Genomic DNA, 17,438 nt, shown 5'->3' on the forward strand with positions numbered 1-17,438 from the left:
ACAGAAGATCATTAAACTTATAGTCATATGGGTTATGGCAACTTTCACTAATTTTCATAAAAGAGTTACTTTGGTAATTTTTCGATGAAAATGGACTAGGAGCCCGTTTGGATGGGCTTAAAAAAAGTAACTTTTATGTATGATGTGCTTTTAGAACTTTAAAGTGTTGAAAGTTATTTTTATAAATAAGCAGATGAGTGTTTGGATAAAAGTGTTTAAATGAGAAAAATTATGTGAATTTTAGGGTTAAAAGAATAAAAATGGTAGTTTGGAAATTTAGTTAAAATATAAGGGATATAAAAGTAATTTCCATGGTCAAAGAAAATGACTTTAAACACTTGGAAAAAAAAAGTTAGGAGCCCGTTTGGATTGGGGCTTTTGGACGTGTTTGCCTAATGCTGACTTTAAGCCATAAAGTTCTTAAAGTCAGTCAGAAATGAAAAGTTAGGATTTCTAACTTTTTTTCCAAAGTGCTTAAAGTCATTTTCTTTGACCATGGAAATTACTTTTATATCCTTTATTTTTTAACTAAATTCTCAAACTACCTTCTTTTTTTCTTTTAACCCTAAAATTCACATCATAAGCACTTTTATCCAAACACTCAACTGCTTATTTATAAAAATAACTTTCAGTACTTCAAAGTTCTAAAAGCACTTTATACATAAAAATTACTTTTTTTAAGCCTATCCAAACGGGCTCTAGGAATCCTAACTTTTCACTTTTGACTGACTTTAAGAACTTTCTGGCTTGAAGTTAGTCTTAGGCAAACACGTTCAAAAGCTGAAAAGGGGCTTTAAGTTGGTTTTGACCAACTTAAAGCCAATCCAAACGGGCTCTAGGACGTTTCTATTCTAATTTTAAACGTTTTTTTAAAAACTTAAAAAAACTCCTACCTAAATAATATAAACTATATATGCCAGATTCGAGAGTCTTTCGAAAACAGCCGTCCTATCTCAATAGAAGTAAGGTCTGCGTACACTTTACCATTCTCAATACCCACGTTGTGAGATTTCACCGAATTATTGTTGTTGTATATATGCCAGATCCAACTCAACCTTCTAACTTCATACAAAAACTGATTAAAAATCTCCTATTTCGTGTAAATTTCATATACGATTACATAATAAGGCATATTTATTTTCACTTAACTATCTTTTAATTCTGACACTAAAGTCAGATACTAACTAGAACTTCACAAAGACATAACATCCATCATAATTAAGTTCGATAATCTAAGACCATTAACGATTGTGATAGAGTGATCAGAGTCAAAATAAATTTCCACTAGAATTTGGATTAATTAGACCCCAAAACATAGTATTTCATATTCTCTTTTTGTTTTATTTTATGTGACACTCTTTTTTTTTTTAGATTTCTCAAATTAAAAAGTATATCACCTTATTATAATAATTTAAAATAATTTAATTTTAAAATTTTATTTTTTCTTTTAATAAAATAATTTACAACATGACAAATATTTAAGAATTATTTTAAACTACAAATTTTAATTTTTTTTTCTCTTTCTTAAATACAGTATCAAGTGGAGTGGTATCACATCAAATTTGAGAGCCGAGCCTTCTTAATTCCTTCTAGAAGAAGTATAAATAGCTTTTATCATGGTCCCTCTATAAATTGAATGCTCACTTTATAGTCCCAAACATCAATTATCCTTCTAGAAGCTTACTTTCTCGTTTTGGTAGTATTTCAACTTGCAATTCGGAATATCTTCCTACACTTGAACTTCCAGCTAAAAAGTATGCTACATGCCCATAAAGGTCCCCTCCATTAATTCAAGATTCCTCTTCTTCCTCACATATAAAATCCCCTCATTTCTCTGCGTCTTCCATGGAGCTTATTCCCTGTCTTCCTTACGATATCGGACTCGAATGTCTAATTCGAGTCCCTTATGACAGTTTCTCGTCGGTTACTTCCGTCAGCCGAAATTGGAAGCTTCAGATTGAACTTCCGGAGTTTTGGAGGCTAAGAAGAGCTGCTGGACTCACCCGTCAGGTACTTTTGATGGCGCAAGCCCAAATTGACCCGAAATTTAAACTCAGGTCATTCAAGTACTCAGCTTTTTCGGTTTACAAACTTACACTTTACGAGCCGGAATCGGGTTATTGGGCGGAATTACCACCGGTGCCTGGATTATCAGATGGGTTGCCTATGTTTTGCCAGCTCGTCGGAGTTGGGTTGAATCTGGTGGTGATGGGCGGCTGGAACCCTATTACTTGGGAGCCTTCAAACGCCGTTTTTGTTTTCAGCTTTGTGTCCGCCACGTGGCGCCGTGGAGCCGAGATTCCTGGTTGCCGGAGATCCTTTTTCGGTTGCGCGTCGGATTCTGAACGGACGGTGTACATCGCCGGGGGACATGACGAGGAGAAAAACGCTCTTAAATCGGTGATGGCGTATGACGTGGCAAGGGATATGTGGGTCCCGATGCCTGACATGGCAAGTGAACGAGATGAATGCAAATGCATTTTTTTTCAAGGTAAATTCCACGTCATCGGCGGATATGACACGAGCATGCAAGGTCAGTTCGGGACAAGCGCCGAGTCATTCGATACTTCCACGTGGCAGTGGGACCAAGTCAACGAACATTTCTTTGAATCTGCCACGTGTCCTAGAACCTGCGTTGAAGGTAGGGACGGAAAATTGTACTTGTGCCGGGAAGGTGATGTGCTGGCACTCGGAAAGTCGACGTGGCAAGCTGTGGCGGCGGTTCCGGTGGAACTCCGGAGCGTAGCTTTTGTAACAGCATGGAGGGGTAAAATTCTGATGACTGGTTCTATGGGATTTAATGAGCCCCACAACACTTATGTTCTGGATTTACAGAGTTATAAGTGGACTAAAATGGATACTCCGGTGAACTTCTCCGGCCATGTTCAATCCGGCTGCTGCCTGGAGATGTAAAATAGTTTCTTTGAGTGTCATCAGTTTGGTGTTGATTGTACAGTTTATAAATCAGAAAGATTTTACATAGTTTTGTTGTGGTGTATGGGTTCAACCGAAATATAATACATAAACCTATAGAAAGTCCACTAAAATTTCTACAAATAATAAATCCTAAACTCATAATAGAACAACATATGAGTGAAATCCTACTAAATGTAATCCGACAAGGATAAAATATACGTAGATACTACCACTGACTTGTAGAATTAGAGAGGGTTGTTTCTGAAATAGCTTGGAAGGTACACAGTAAAAAAAAGAAGTTGGATCTCTATTAGTAAACACAACTAGATTTCGTACTGTACACAAGGCTGATTCTTTGATCTGTTTTTTTCTAGGGGAAGAAGAGGAACATCAATACAGGAAAAATGTTTTAACAGAAAATGAATGAAAAATGGTCTGCATTTGATCTCATTTTATTCTCATGCAGTCGTATAGTACTTCTCCGAATCTCTTGTACATGTGCTTCTTTAGGTACATATCTTTTACTTTCTTTCTTCCATTGCTTCCCAATCGCTGCCTTTCCAAGGAATTGTTCAGCAAATACTGGAGATTGCTGGCGAGAACTTGATTGCCTGGACGTCCCAAAGAATGAAGAAGACCTGTTACATTATGTTCAACGATCTCCTTTGTGCCTCCAGCATCTGTTCCCAGCACCTATTAACAAAATTACATGTCAAATCCACTTTATTTGGCCACATTTCTTGCATTGTGTTGAAAACCACTGCATATAATCACAAAATTTAACTAACATGTGGCAGATTACTGCTCAGTGATCATATAGGTAATCTGTGGATGTTTAAAATGTCAATCTCATCGACTCTACCAGGCCTCAGCTAGCTGTGCTAATGCAGCCTCAAACGTCAATTCATCCGAATGAGATGATTCAGTAGGATGGTCAACAGTTTTAGATTCTTTAATGGTCAAAGTCTAAGAATGATCCAAAGAACTCCACAGTTTCCGACAGACTGAGATTCACAACTTCTGCAGTATTACATTTGCAGGCAGGTTTTGTCAGAATCAACAGCAAATCCTAGACTTAACTCTAAACTATCTACGATATGCAACCATACCAACTAATTGAGCTCAAATAGCAAAGGATTCAGCCAGATTTAAAAACTACTCTGTAGCTTGACATAGCTTCTTGCTAGCGTATTTAAAAGAAACAACTAATTTCTGTCTCAAACATGACTACTTTGATGACATGCATATTATACTATTGGCAGGACAAAATTAAGAAGCTTACAGGAAGACCAAATGCCATTGCTTCAATTGTTACTCTCCCAAATGTTTCTCCAAGTCCCTGCAAAAAGTAAACAACCATTACTCAGGATAAATAGGTTCCAACTACCAAATGAAACTAAGCAACCAAATAAGTATCAAATGAAATTATACAAGGGCATTGGGTATAGCTCAGTGGGTGAGCTTACCCACATGGTGGGTAAGTTCAAATCCTCAGTGTATTTCCCTTCTCCTTCGCCGTTCCACTTATGATAATAATTGGAATTTCTTTTCAATGTTACTCAGGAAATGCTAATACTCATGAGAAGAACCACGGGAACCAATATCAGCAGAGCAAACCATTTGCCAAGGAAACCAATAGTAGTCCAAGACGTATAAAAAAAAACTGTATGATCATTGTAACCATTCCAGGAAACTAACCATTATATGTTTGAACGAGATGTACTTAATATAACTCTTATTTCATATATTATCCATCACTGTTTGCAGGGGCGGAACCACTTTGAGTTCAGGGGGTTCCTTCGACAGATAATTATACTATTTATACATGATTAAAATAAATTTTTATGTATATATAGTAGATGTCGAACCCCCTTCGGCTATTTGTGTGTCTACTCTTCAGACTTTGAACCCCCTTAATGAAAATTCCGCCTCCGCCACTGACTGTTTGACAGTATGGTCTCATTCAACAGCATAAAACATAGAATCGTCTTACTTCTTTTTGTTGAGAATAGTTAGAATCCTTACTTCTACCTTTAGACATTGTATGCCCTATGCTCCCTACAAATGTGAGCTAACTAATAAGATTAAGCATGAAGGAGAAAGGAATTGGCTCCTCAAATCTCTTCTACATCTAGGTATCCAGGTTACACCAAAAGACCAAAGTAAGACCAACTTTCATGCTCAAGGTTCAATCTTTTCCTCGCAGTTCTAGTTGACACTTTTGAAGAACCAATTCATTCTATCTCTTACCCTCTAGAGAACCACTGAGAAACAGAATAGCATAAATTCTCCAAGTCATGATTTTAGCATGGTTCCTCGTATAAACCCAAGTGAATTAATTAATAAATGGAAACAAACAAGCCAGCCAGCAAACAAAGGTTCTCAATTTCATTGGGAGACCCATAATTTGTACTTGTTAGTTGCTAAAATGCATTGACTTGGTACTTACTACTGAAAATAGTTTCACACTGCTGAGCAATATTTACATTCATTGAAAAATCTTTACAAGAGGTAGCACAACCTTACGATGCTTTCACTTTTTAATCTGAAATATCACTAATTGTGAAAATAATTTAGATCAGCACAGAGCATAGATGTCACAAAAGAAAGACCTACTCTCTCATACCTGTCTATTTTACTTGACCTACATTTTCTCATTTCCCCCTCTGATATGATTTACTTAAACTTCCCCATTAAGACTCTTATATAATTGGGTTAATATCTCCCAGAAGCATTGACACTGTACATTTGCTGAACTCAACAATAATTGAGTTAAATACAGTTGTAAAGGCTAACCTGAGAATTCATTACATAAGCATCCGCAGCAGCATAAAGTGCAGCGACACGAGTGGTTGATGGAGTCCATAGTACCGTGTTTGACAAGTTAGAATGCTGATTTAGAAAGTTGAGAAGCGCTTTAACATAAGGCACCTTATTGCTCTTGGATCCGACTGAGCCAATCAGAACCTTAAGCTTTTCTCCTTGCTTCCCTTCAGTCAGGGAGAAAAGCATTCGAGTTCCTCTATCATTTTCAATTCCAGCTGTATAGTTAACCCCCTTAATGAAAAACTTGGGTGGCTGCAACAATTCAGTTTTTGGGTTATTTGACAAGGTGGAAGATTCTTCTTTCCATTCACCAAATTGTTTCCAGTTATGAAGCAATGTCCTTTTGTAATATTCTCGTCTATTAACAGCAGATCCATTTAGAGGAGGAGCTCCCTCAATCAGCAAACGTGTTGTTTCAAGAAGCAGAAACTGACCCTTTCCAGGGTTTATACTACTCAAGGACATGACAAGCATATCATTGTCTGCCAACCCCATTTCTTTCCTCACAAAATTTCTTAGTAGCTGCCTCTTTTCCAGCATCTTCTCAGGACTGAATAGCGGAGTGCTCAGCGAGCACGGGATGCCTGCTACAAAAGCCAGTTCATCACTAACGGAAAGTGGAATCAGTGCAGGCTGAGTTTTGAGCTTTATATGTTCTTCCTCACACCAAGCTAACCAGCGCTTAGACTGTGATTCAGAAAGAAAGATAAGTTTCTTCACTCGGTTGAAAGCAAGTTTAGCCCGATCGAAGTATTCCCGCCGGTTTTCCATGATCCACCAAGTAATTTGACTTGAACCTAGCACAGTACGTGCTGCATATTGTTCTGAAAGCGAGATATTAATCGTCAGAAAGCCAAGGTACACAAGGAGAAGAAAAGCACAGAAGCAAATTCATTGCATTTATGAAGGATAAAATCAAGGAAATCAAAGACTATAATGCTAGCACAGCCAAAAGAAAGATTTTTTCATGAAGCAAGAGAATCTAAATTCTAGGAATATTCAAATCTCACTCAACAGTTGCAATAAAGATCTACAGAAAAGGTTGCACTAAGAACTGGCCAAAATTGGCTCATTTATTGAAATAATAAGAATCTAAATGTTTAGATTATAGCTAAGAGAATGGCACATGCATATAAATGGTTGTAGAGGACCAAAAAGTATAAGGATAATCAAATACAGTATTAGTGGAAGTAAGGTAAATTGAACATGATATGCTGCAGCTGCGCTATCAGTTGAGAATGAAGATCACATCACAAGCACAACTTGACCCATTAAAACTCTATAGCAGATAGATGTAGTGATGATAGATAGCATAAAGTGCTCACCTATCCATGATGCACACACTGCAGAACCTGCAATAATAAGATCTGCTTTCATGGCTGTTTTGAAACTGAGGTCTGATTTGTCTTCTAGCACTTTGATCTTTCTTCTAGATAGTTCTGACATTAAACCCCCTCTTTTGCTGAGAGGTACTACATAAACTGTGGCACCACAGCTTAAAAGCTCCGTAGCCAATTCCAACATGGCAAGTGGAGCTCCAGTCATGGAGAGTTCATGGAGTATCAACACAAACTTCCTAGACCAAACAAGACGTGCAAACTGACTTTTTCTATCACAGGTTCCTGACCGCTTTTCAGGACTCCACTCCAAAATCTTGTCTTCTATTGGCCCAAATGGACCAACAAGCAGGCCATACGTAGTATTTCGCTTGGGTATTTCCTCTTCTTGAACTTCAATATCATCATTTTTAACTTCTGCCACCACCATCTTCTTACCACGAGTCTTTCTACGAGAAGCACGTGTAGACTTCTTGCTCTTCTTCTTAGAAGATGCACCCTTGTCAGATACCACACTGTTGTCCTGTTTGGTCAAGACTACATCCATGTCCATTGAGTTGCCCTGTGTTTTGTTACTTGGAGCCTTGATTGCTAAAGAATCCTCACTCGCAACTAGAATCCGTTGGATTTTTTCCTCTTGTTGAGAAGTTCCATTGGCTACATCATCTCCAGATCCTCCAAAAATGCCTTCCTTATTGTCTCCATGAGCCCATCTTGACTGGACATAAAATCCTCCATAGGCCCAAAGAGTAATCAGAAGCAGCCAAAGTACAATGCGGTTACTTCTAAACCACTGAGAACCAAAGGCACTAATTTTACCATCTCTTCGCGGAGTACGTCCAGAGTTCAATCTGCTGAAGGAAGGAGATCCTCCTCTAGGAGTTGATCTTCCTGACAATGTGGACTTCGCAGGGACGGGACCATTCAGCCTCAAGGGTGATGGTCTTACTATATTCAATTCCTCCATTAGTTAGACATGTATGCTACAAATGTTCATGCAAAATAGTTCTTATCACCACCAACTCGAAAATAGGTGCCAATTTCCTGTACAGCCACTGAGACAATCTAATGAAACAACACGTTGACTAGCTTCTTCAATATCATACCTAAACAAGGAACAAATTTCAGAGTTCTTATTTCGGTTAGCTTGTGACTCAACTGAGATCTCTAAGTACATGTAAGAATACAAGGATGGTTTCTTTTTAGCTGCAGAAATGAAAAGTACACTTGGTACACTATTCAAAAATACTTACAGCAAGTAAATGCTTCTTTTCCAACTTTCTTGAACCCAAAACCCTTCTTCAGCTCCAAGAACAAACATACAAGATTACAAAATTAAAGCTTATAAATCAACAATCTGTCAGCTACCCTCAATCCCAAATTAGCTATGAAGATTATAAACTTACTAAAAAGAAAAATACTTACAAGATTAAAGAAACCTTCCAAGCTGAAAATTCAACTAAACTCTCCCTTCTATTTCAAGATCTCATCTTAAATTGACAGAGACATTGGTGGGATTCGAATCTTGTTGATACAAGAATTACTCCCTCTTTTTGGGTCAATTTGTTTCTTACAGAAAAGTAAGCATTCAAGAGAATGGAAAAATGGAGAAACTGGCAAATGGGTAGTAGAGGAAGTGCAACTTCAGTTAAAAAATACTGCAAATATGATGAATACAGTGGAGCAAAGACCCCAGAAAGAGAGATGGACCAATGTGTGAAGAACACTGAATTGAAAGATTTTGTATTTTTTTTTCCTTTTCAGGATTTTTTTATGGCTCCCTTTTTATTTCTTCATCGTAATTAATGAAATAAAGTACGTGTCACCGACGATTTATCTTTTAAATGAACAGTAAACTGATGTAAAAAAAACCTCATCGGCCTTTTTTTAGACATAAGTTGAAAAATAATGCTTCTTTTGTATATAGCCTACGTGTGGTGACGTCATGTGGGTGGCATTGAAATTGCAAACAATATTTTCATATAAAATGTAGCATTGTTATATATTGTTTGATTCCCCCTTCTTTTTTAAAAAATTATTTATTATTATTAATATACTTGCATAGGTCATAACTTATAAGGTAAATCTATATATTATGTTATTAATAATGGAATGTGAATTTAATCGGAGATTTATCAGACACAACTTCTCTATATTTACAAGATAGGAATAAAATTTGCGTACACACTATTTTTCTCAGATTCCACCTACGAAATTACATTGAATATGTTGTTTTTGTAATAGAATATAAAATAAAAGTATATTATTGGCTATATATGATTTGAAACAACTTTGATTGCAAAAGATAATTCTAGCATTATTAGATGTTACATTACATTTCATATATCAAAATACTAATCCTAGTCCTAGCACAATATGTACGCTCAACATGATTATTATTTATTAGTTCCTTTTTTTTTCTTTCCAAATGTTTGTAAAAGGGCCAAATTTTGATAGAACAAGTGAGATGCTCTCTGTTTGACAATGGCATCACCTCTCGAGAATTAATTAGAGACAATCTCTAATCAATAAAAATATGCATCTACCTAACTCATTGAATCTGATTTACTATTTAAATGAGTCTTCGAGCTAGCATTATTTAATTGCTCGAGCTTTGTGAATTGTGATAAATTAAGGTGGATGTGCTGTATCAACAGCTCGGAGAGAATCTCTTCTACTTTCAAAATAAACAAGTGACTCCTCATAAATGTCATTCATTGCAGGAAAATAAAGTAATAAACAAGTAGAAGAAGAAGCGTATTAAGTAATGGTCACTCATGTCCCGCTACTCTCTTTTTTTTTTCAATCGATGGGTGCCGTTACGGCATTGACCTAGTAGTCTCAGTTTTCCACAAACGAAACGATCAGATCGTGTCATGACAAACATAAAACTGAAAGTTGTGCAACAGTAAAATGGCGTCATATGTAATAAAAAGAGAAAGAGATGGTCTGAAGTTCAATGCAAAAAAGTTTCACAACGTTCCCCCCAACAACCCATCAATTTCCATATGTGCAAAAAATCTGGACAAACCAAAGTCTCTTTGAAACATAATTTATTATTCCATGTCTGAGCAAGCCATGCTCTTTCGTTAACATAATATTTAACTACAAAGCCCTGAAAATATCCACCAAATAGTAGTAACTTGAGGCCACTAACAGAAAACTTGAGAAGACACTAGAGCTTAGAAGAGAAAAAACTTCACATAATAAGAAAACAGATGCAACCGCTTCAGGACTTCCATCATTATTTTCCATCACCATTTGAAGAAACTCATCAACATTTTTCAATTCCTTCAGTTAAAGAAAAACCAAGCCACAAGAACCTGAGATTAAAAAAACATGGCAGGAACTTATTTCTGAAATTTAGAAGAAACATACAGTAAGCATGATGACAAGAGTACTGTAATGGTACCATATATTTAAACAAATAACTGCCACCCGTCAAGCTGCAGTGCGTCTCCGAAAGTGAAGCAGCATGAGCAGGCGTTTGTCATGTAAACCTGGGGATCAGAAATACAGAAGGACAAGAGAATAAAATGAACATAAGTCCAGAAGAAATGAAAAGGGAAAGATGTATGAATAAGTAGTACACTAGATGTCCCAAATGCAAAGACACTTTAGAGCTAGATCAAAGAACCATTAAACAAATTCCTTCCAAGTTCAAAATTGCCCCTTGACAAGCCAGTAATAGTGCTTTTTCTTTTGCTTCTTTCCCTTCATATTTTAGGAAGGTGGGGAGGAGCAATTGCCACAGAAACGGAATATGCACAACGATTACATTTGATGGAAATTCCAAAATGCGGAATCATTTTACAAGAAACAAAAGACAATAAAATATAACATTAAAGTCATGAAAAAAATCTTTACCTAAAATACATCACAATACATGAGAACCCTAGATACTCCAGATCAACACCTGGAGAACATAGGGTCTGGGAGAAGGCCTGCAGTATCACAAGTTTTAATAAGAAATTTGCAACACTCAACCACAGATGGGAAATTTTAACTGTAAACTAAAGAAGAAAGATTTCAACAAAGTTGACCTTAATCTGCTTATTCAAACAGCTTCAACCTACAAACTAGCTCACTGATCGAACTTCATCTCTGTATATCTACAAGGAACAATAAATGAATTCAACATTTACAAAGGTTAACTAAACCAGCAAATACATGAACTTAAGCAAACGGGGAAGGTTGGAATTAGCATCTCATTTCAGAATGTGAATTCTAAGCTTACCTGCGAGGATTCTTCTGACGCTGGCCTAAGTCATCATTTGAGAGCTCTGGGAGATGAAATGGGCAATACAAGATGAGTGATATAGAACCACAGTTTGGCAGCAGCTTAGCAAATTACTCAAAATTAGAACATGCATATATCTCACCTGGTCGCTGTTGGGGATTGCTTTCATTATTTGGTTTACTGGTATTGTTCTCTTTGCTGCACAGAGAAGTGATTGTTAAGTTTCTTTTCCATTAAGTACAACTATTAAAAAAAATGCCTGCTGAGTATAGCAATATTGACAGAGTCAACAAATCGTTTTCTCACAATCTGTAATAACAAATTATTATGTTTATAAGCGAGAAAAATGGCAAGATCACAACCAGTAACTGTCAGCACATAAAGACTGCACAAGAAGAACTCTCTCCCAGAGAGTGCTCCTCACACTAAAATTTCAATAAATATCCATAAACAGCTGAAACAACAAAATGGATCTGTCAACTTCTGGTTACAATTGTACAGGATGTCATTTATTTTCTTGAGTTATGCAAACTGGTCAAGCTTTTTCATAAGAGAAAAATATGGGTCACACTTATCCAGACACTCAGCCATGAGATCACACAACATGAGTAAGTCCTCACAAAATAAAAGACAGTGACATCTCTATTAAGCAAAAGCCAAGGAGTAAATGAAAACGAATGAAAGAAATGTGTAGAACAAGTATGACACCGACATGCCAGCACAAAGGAAAATACTAATGAAACTGGAATATACTGAAATGGAGGTGAGAATACTGACCTTGGAGCAGCAGTGAGAGAAGATATTTGCCCAGATGGGCGAGCATGATAAGAACCATCCATAGCAATATATGGAGAACAGTATGTTGCACCTAATGCTCCAGCAGCTCCAGCTAAAACTGGCAACCTGACAATTGAAAAGAAAAATCATTTAAAAATCACCCAATATAGGCAAACCAGTATATCAATATTTATGATTTTGTGAACTGATCCAACTTATATACAACAATTCAGAAAGAAAATATGGTTCCACTCCACAGACATCCTCCTCAGCTGGGTATATGATCGGGAAATGCCTAAGCAATAAGATCGCCATACAACAACAACAACAACAACAACAACAACCCAGTGAAATCCCACAACGTGGGGTCTGGGGAGGGTAGAGTACATGAAAATTACACTAATTTTTCCGTGGTTGCCACATTGCCATAAAACCTTACCATGTCATCTCAGAATTCCCCAAACCAAGTTGTGGCTGACCAACATATCCAGGAAAAGCCATGCCAACAGCAGGAATGCCACTGCGGTGCTGGACGCCAAATTGCATGACTACAAATTTCAGAAGAAAGAAATACAAAGTGTCACTGGGGAACTGGAGGTACAAAGTTGATTTTCCTTTAGGAAGACGCACCAATATGATTACCATAATCTACTAATCACACAGACAAACATTCTTCATAAGTATCACATGGCTCGATAAAACTATAGCATAATTTCTAGAAAAGAAATCCTAGCCACTAAAAACAAATTGAGCGAAAGAGTACTGAACAAAATCCTATCTGAACCATCCCAAAGGATACACGGTTCATTTTATAAAGAATTTTTTAGGATTAGGTGGCTAATTATAAAAGGTCTACCTGGCAAAAAGGCTGGTGTTGTAGGAAAGTTCTGATCACCACTACCCATGCTTCCAGGTGCACCCATAACCTGAGCTCCGCCATAGAGAACTGATCCCCTTCCAGTGCTCTGAAGAGTGCCTTTTCCTTTTGCAACCATAGCACTCTTTGATTTACTTGAATCTGAAGAAGATTCAAACTCCCCAGTTTCAGTTTTGGGCGGAGATGAACCTTGAGATCTAGTACCAGATCGCTGAGCAAACTGGTGACCAGTAGCTTGGAAAGAAGATTGCTCTCGACCTAGAACAGGATTCGTCTGAGTCGAATGGAGATTTGTCGGCTGAGAAACTCTGTTGAATTGGTTGTTTATTACAGGAGATTGGTAATTCACATTTGGCATTGCATTAAATCCTCTTCCTTGGCCTCTCAATGGCTGCGACTGAGTAGGATTTACAGTTGAGGAACCAGGAGCCAACTGCAAACCGGATGAAACATTCGAAGCTACTGCAGTAATAGGATCAGAAATATTAAGTTTGTCAAGGCTAGCAGAATCACTAGCATTCTTCCCTCGTAACACTGAAGTTGATTGTGACACAGCAGAACTATCTCCTAAGACAGTAGGATGAAGATTGCGGCTACTAGTCCCAGTCTGCAGTTCCCTCTTGTGAGTCACAGTGATCTCTTTGGCGGAGGAACTAGAGGGGTAAAATGGAGGAGAAGCAGAATTCAAGCTTGACACAAACCCTTGCTTTGCAGCTGTCGCTGCATCATTTTCTACATTTGATACAGGAGCAGATGCTTTGGCTGTGCTATGATATGAACGTTTCTCAACTGACAGACCAGATCTGAAAAATACGACTCGATGAACAACAAGAAGAATTATTACTGATAAGGAAAAGGAGAAAGTTAATTGAATTGATACTCACTGTTTGTTTGGTGGAGGGGCTGCATCAATATTATCCTTAAATGAGGGTCGATACCTTCTTGGACCCCGACCTCTCATACCTTTTGGAGCATTATCCTGAATTTTCTGGATGTTATTGTTGCTCGGATAGCTGTCATTGACGTATGCTATCGGTCTTCGTCCTCGCACAGTTCCACGCTCAGCCCCTTGCCCTCGCCCTCGCCCTCTCCCTCGACCACGACCTCGATAACGACCCCTTGATCCCCTCCTACCCTAAGGATTTCGATAAAATAATATTGATTAGCAAAACAAATCATGCAAAAGACTAGGATAAACGATGCGCAAAACGAAGAAACTCATGGATAAAAGCACACCTCTTCATAATGCCTCTCCTCCACAGTCAACTCTTCAAACTTGTCATGTCCCCATTTTCGCTCATCTTTAGATTCCCATAACTTCCTACCACCAAAAGTCCGCCTTGCAAGACAATTATACAACAATATAAAAATATGCTCATCATCCATAAAGTGGTATGTACAAGCAACTTTTTTTGGAGAATGGTAACTTAAAAACATGGCAATCCTGACATCCTCTTACTATTTGATCAAAATCTTCAACATGAGAGGAATGAAAAAGATACAGATTGAACTGATATATGACTGATCATGGCATGACAGCATGATTTTAACATTTTACCAACCCTATTTCCTAAATTTTAGTATTACTTTCAGCCATAAACAACACAAACTAGCATCTCTATCTCTCTATTGCGACACCTTCTCTCTTCTTGCCACAAACTAGTATTACCTTCTCTCCTCAATTTTAGATTTGAATGTGACAAAGATAGACAATTAATGTTGTTTCCGCAATTTATAGCATTAGTCTTTAGAAGGAATTCGATCAATTCTGTCTTAAATAAAAATGATCAATGTAGAAATTTGTGTTGCCGTTCTATTCTTACTACTATTTCTATTTTATGAACATCATGTGTATATATGATTATATGAGCATTTTCTTATCGATTCTGCAAATCAAATAGTTAAGGACCAAAAATCGATTAACCAAAAATCGATAATAAATATCTTATTGGTTTGGCTATCGATTTAGCGTGTTCACAAACTGAACCGAAATACATAAAATTGAACCAAACCGGCCGATGTGAACCCCAACGTCGAAGGATCCAAATTGAGAGGTTCCAATGAAACAAAGACAAGAAAAAAATCAGTTAAGGGTCAGGCAAAAAATCACAAGTTACGACTTAAAAAGCAGCATCACAAGAGACATGATAGCTTGAGTGAGGAAAAAAAAATACTATTCTAGGGAAGGATGTTCATATGGTCGAAGGAATGCTTTGAACATGTGGGAATAAAACCAAGAAGTGCCAGGGGTAGAAGATGGTTCTGATAATCAATATTATCACACTAAAGAGTGGTGTCCTATATTTGTATATGGAAATTGGTTACATGGAATGCAATAAGAGTGGTCTATAGAAATTTCAACCAAGCAAGTAATGAAAACTACAAAGGTAGGACGAGTCTAAACTCAACTTCTTGGTATGGTTACTTATTCTATGCAGGTTGTGCTTTCCTGTTTTTCTTCTCTTCTAATAAAATTATCCATTTACAAACAGATGAAAGGTAATTCTTCATTGATTACTAATCAGGATGAAAGTCCCTTATCCGGAAAAATCAGGATGGAAGATCCATAGTGAACTCATAGATGCAAAATGTAAAATCTCATGCTCAACCTAAATGAGCAAATGATTTCCCATTTTTTCCCGTCATTTTCACCTCTGTAGAACCTTTACACCAAATCAGGTACTCTAAAATAGATGCTCACTACACCATGGTTCCTGTTCATACAGCTTCTCAAAATTAGGAGAGCTTTTGAGGGGTGAACCATGAAAGTAACTTTCATCTTTCATCAAAAAAAGAAAAATAACTTTCATCATCTATTAACTTTTGGCACACACATGAGACTCTTAGTATAGATAACTAGGTGCGTTCCGTAAAGAGCCATATGATGTAGGCTTTATACTTCTGTATTTGGGATTTTTAAACAGAGATCAGAATTAGAATTGTGTAGGCCAGAAAAGAATCACACCTTCCTAATTTATTTCATAAATGCAGATGTCTAAAGTACATTTTAGTAGCTAATTCAACTATCATTATTAGTTTCTACGCATACAAATTTTTTTAAGAGTTTAACCTAGTTAGGATATCCTAAAAAACCCCTCCATGGTCCATGTAGCTTTAAATTCTTATAACACCTGCTGATTATACAAAATATCTGCCGACATACAATAATATACACATGTAGGGCGCGAAACAAATCAAGTCAGATGCCAATGCACTATCTGTGAGCATAAAGTAGTCCAGTACCTGTGTCGCCCACCAGCATTGTCTCGAAACCTGTCATCGTGCATGTAGAATGCTCCAGCAGTGGGCACCGCATAGGGTTCATTCTCTTTCTTGTCCTCCTCCCCCTGCACATTATTCTCATTGCCATCATCAACCCCTTGACCCGACCCTGTTCCTTCTCCCACAACTTCCTTTACTCCATCAGCACCCTCTGCTACTGCTTCAACCACCTTAACACTTTCCTCGTGACCACCGCCACTATTTCCACCTGCTTCCTGGTACTCATCCCCCTCATAGACTTCCTCGTCCTCCACATACTCTTCATCATCGTATTCTTCTTCTTCCTCCTCTTCATCATAATCAGCAGCAGCACCCTGTCCTTCCGATTCACCGTCAGATTCAATCATCCGAACGGACTTCTCTCTCTTGTCTCTCTCCTCCACTTCCTTTTCTTCCTCCTCATCATCACTCGCCTCTCTCCTTCGCATCTTCAAGGATAACTTCGCTTCCTCCGGATCACTCTCGTATTCTGCTTCTCCAGCACTCGCCATCCTTCAACTCGAAGCGCAAACCAAAATCTCGCAATAATTCACGCCAAAAACAGTAAAGAACGAAACTTTTTCAAACAATTAACAAAAAAAATCGATAATCTAACAACGAATAGATTAAAAAATGTTGAGATTATGGGATGTGATCTGAATTTTGGTAGGGTTAGATTAGGGGAATTGAAAGCCCTAGAATCTTAGATGGTGAATTAGTTCATCTTTCACCAACCCCAGGCGATTAATTTGTGGATATTTTTAGACGTCTTTTCTCATACGGTGTGTATCGTCAGCATTATTAAAAAAAACTCGGTATATACATTCGGATTCGGATCCGGGGCCGTAGATTTGCTGGTCTCTTCTTGGTCGGTGGTCAGTGGTCATTTAGCCCTTATGCACCAATAAATAAAGAGGTATGAGAAATTAGTTCCATCACGAATTAAAAAATGTAGGGTAGATCAAAGAAGAATTGAGGAAGATGATTATATAAGATATGACATATTGTTTATTGAATATTTGACCTTAAATAGGAAAATATAGAGGTCAAAATTTATGATAAAAGATCAGTAGATAGTTAAATGTTATTATATTTTTAGTCGTATGATTTAGATAATGTGTAAAGTATTTTTCTTCAATGTATAAATATTTGTTGTGACTAGAGAGGTATTGTGGATAGCAGCTAATGATGATGGTGGTGGTTG

The 17,438-nt window shown here is 37.4% G+C and overlaps 3 protein-coding genes across 6 annotated transcripts; 1 reads left to right on the forward strand and 2 right to left on the reverse strand.

Annotated features, from left to right (window-relative positions):
- Nucleotides 1–1,636: 1,636 nt before the first annotated feature.
- LOC129893799 (F-box/kelch-repeat protein At1g80440-like) lies at nt 1,637–2,996 on the forward strand. The gene has a single exon (XM_055969198.1). It carries the CDS (start codon nt 1,846–1,848, stop codon nt 2,911–2,913), a length of 1,068 nt encoding a protein of 355 aa, XP_055825173.1. The 5' UTR covers nt 1,637–1,845; the 3' UTR covers nt 2,914–2,996.
- Nucleotides 2,997–3,195: 199 nt separating this feature from the next.
- LOC129893798 (uncharacterized) lies at nt 3,196–8,840 on the reverse strand. 3 transcript variants are annotated; one of them, XM_055969197.1, is made up of 6 exons: nt 8,505–8,840; nt 8,333–8,378; nt 7,068–8,185; nt 5,713–6,566; nt 4,199–4,255; nt 3,196–3,609 (listed from the first exon to the last, which is right to left on the reverse strand). In XM_055969197.1, the coding sequence occupies exons 3-6, from the start codon at nt 8,044–8,046 to the stop codon at nt 3,364–3,366; spliced, it is 2,136 nt and encodes a 711-aa protein (XP_055825172.1). In that variant the 5' UTR covers nt 8,047–8,185; nt 8,333–8,378; nt 8,505–8,840; the 3' UTR covers nt 3,196–3,363. The 3 variants fall into 3 exon arrangements, with proteins under 3 accessions (XP_055825172.1, XP_055825171.1, XP_055825170.1); XM_055969196.1 differs by having other exon boundaries at nt 8,333–8,384; XM_055969195.1 differs by having other exon boundaries at nt 8,333–8,840.
- Nucleotides 8,841–10,115: 1,275 nt separating this feature from the next.
- On the reverse strand, nt 10,116–17,023 carry LOC129894363 (protein MLN51 homolog). 2 transcript variants are annotated; one of them, XM_055970026.1, is made up of 12 exons: nt 16,217–17,023; nt 14,210–14,312; nt 13,858–14,108; nt 12,953–13,776; nt 12,536–12,644; nt 12,097–12,222; nt 11,462–11,517; nt 11,317–11,362; nt 11,123–11,191; nt 10,947–11,023; nt 10,492–10,579; nt 10,116–10,370 (listed from the first exon to the last, which is right to left on the reverse strand). In XM_055970026.1, exons 1-9 carry the CDS (start codon nt 16,744–16,746, stop codon nt 11,164–11,166), a joined length of 2,073 nt encoding a protein of 690 aa, XP_055826001.1. In that variant the 5' UTR covers nt 16,747–17,023; the 3' UTR covers nt 10,116–10,370; nt 10,492–10,579; nt 10,947–11,023; nt 11,123–11,163. The 2 variants fall into 2 exon arrangements, with proteins under 2 accessions (XP_055826001.1, XP_055826000.1); XM_055970025.1 differs by having other exon boundaries at nt 10,116–10,402.
- Between the last annotated feature and the right edge of the window lie 415 nt (nt 17,024–17,438).

This window comes from Solanum dulcamara, chromosome 7, assembly GCF_947179165.1.
Source record: "Solanum dulcamara chromosome 7, daSolDulc1.2, whole genome shotgun sequence".
Taxonomy (NCBI): domain Eukaryota; kingdom Viridiplantae; phylum Streptophyta; class Magnoliopsida; order Solanales; family Solanaceae; genus Solanum; species Solanum dulcamara.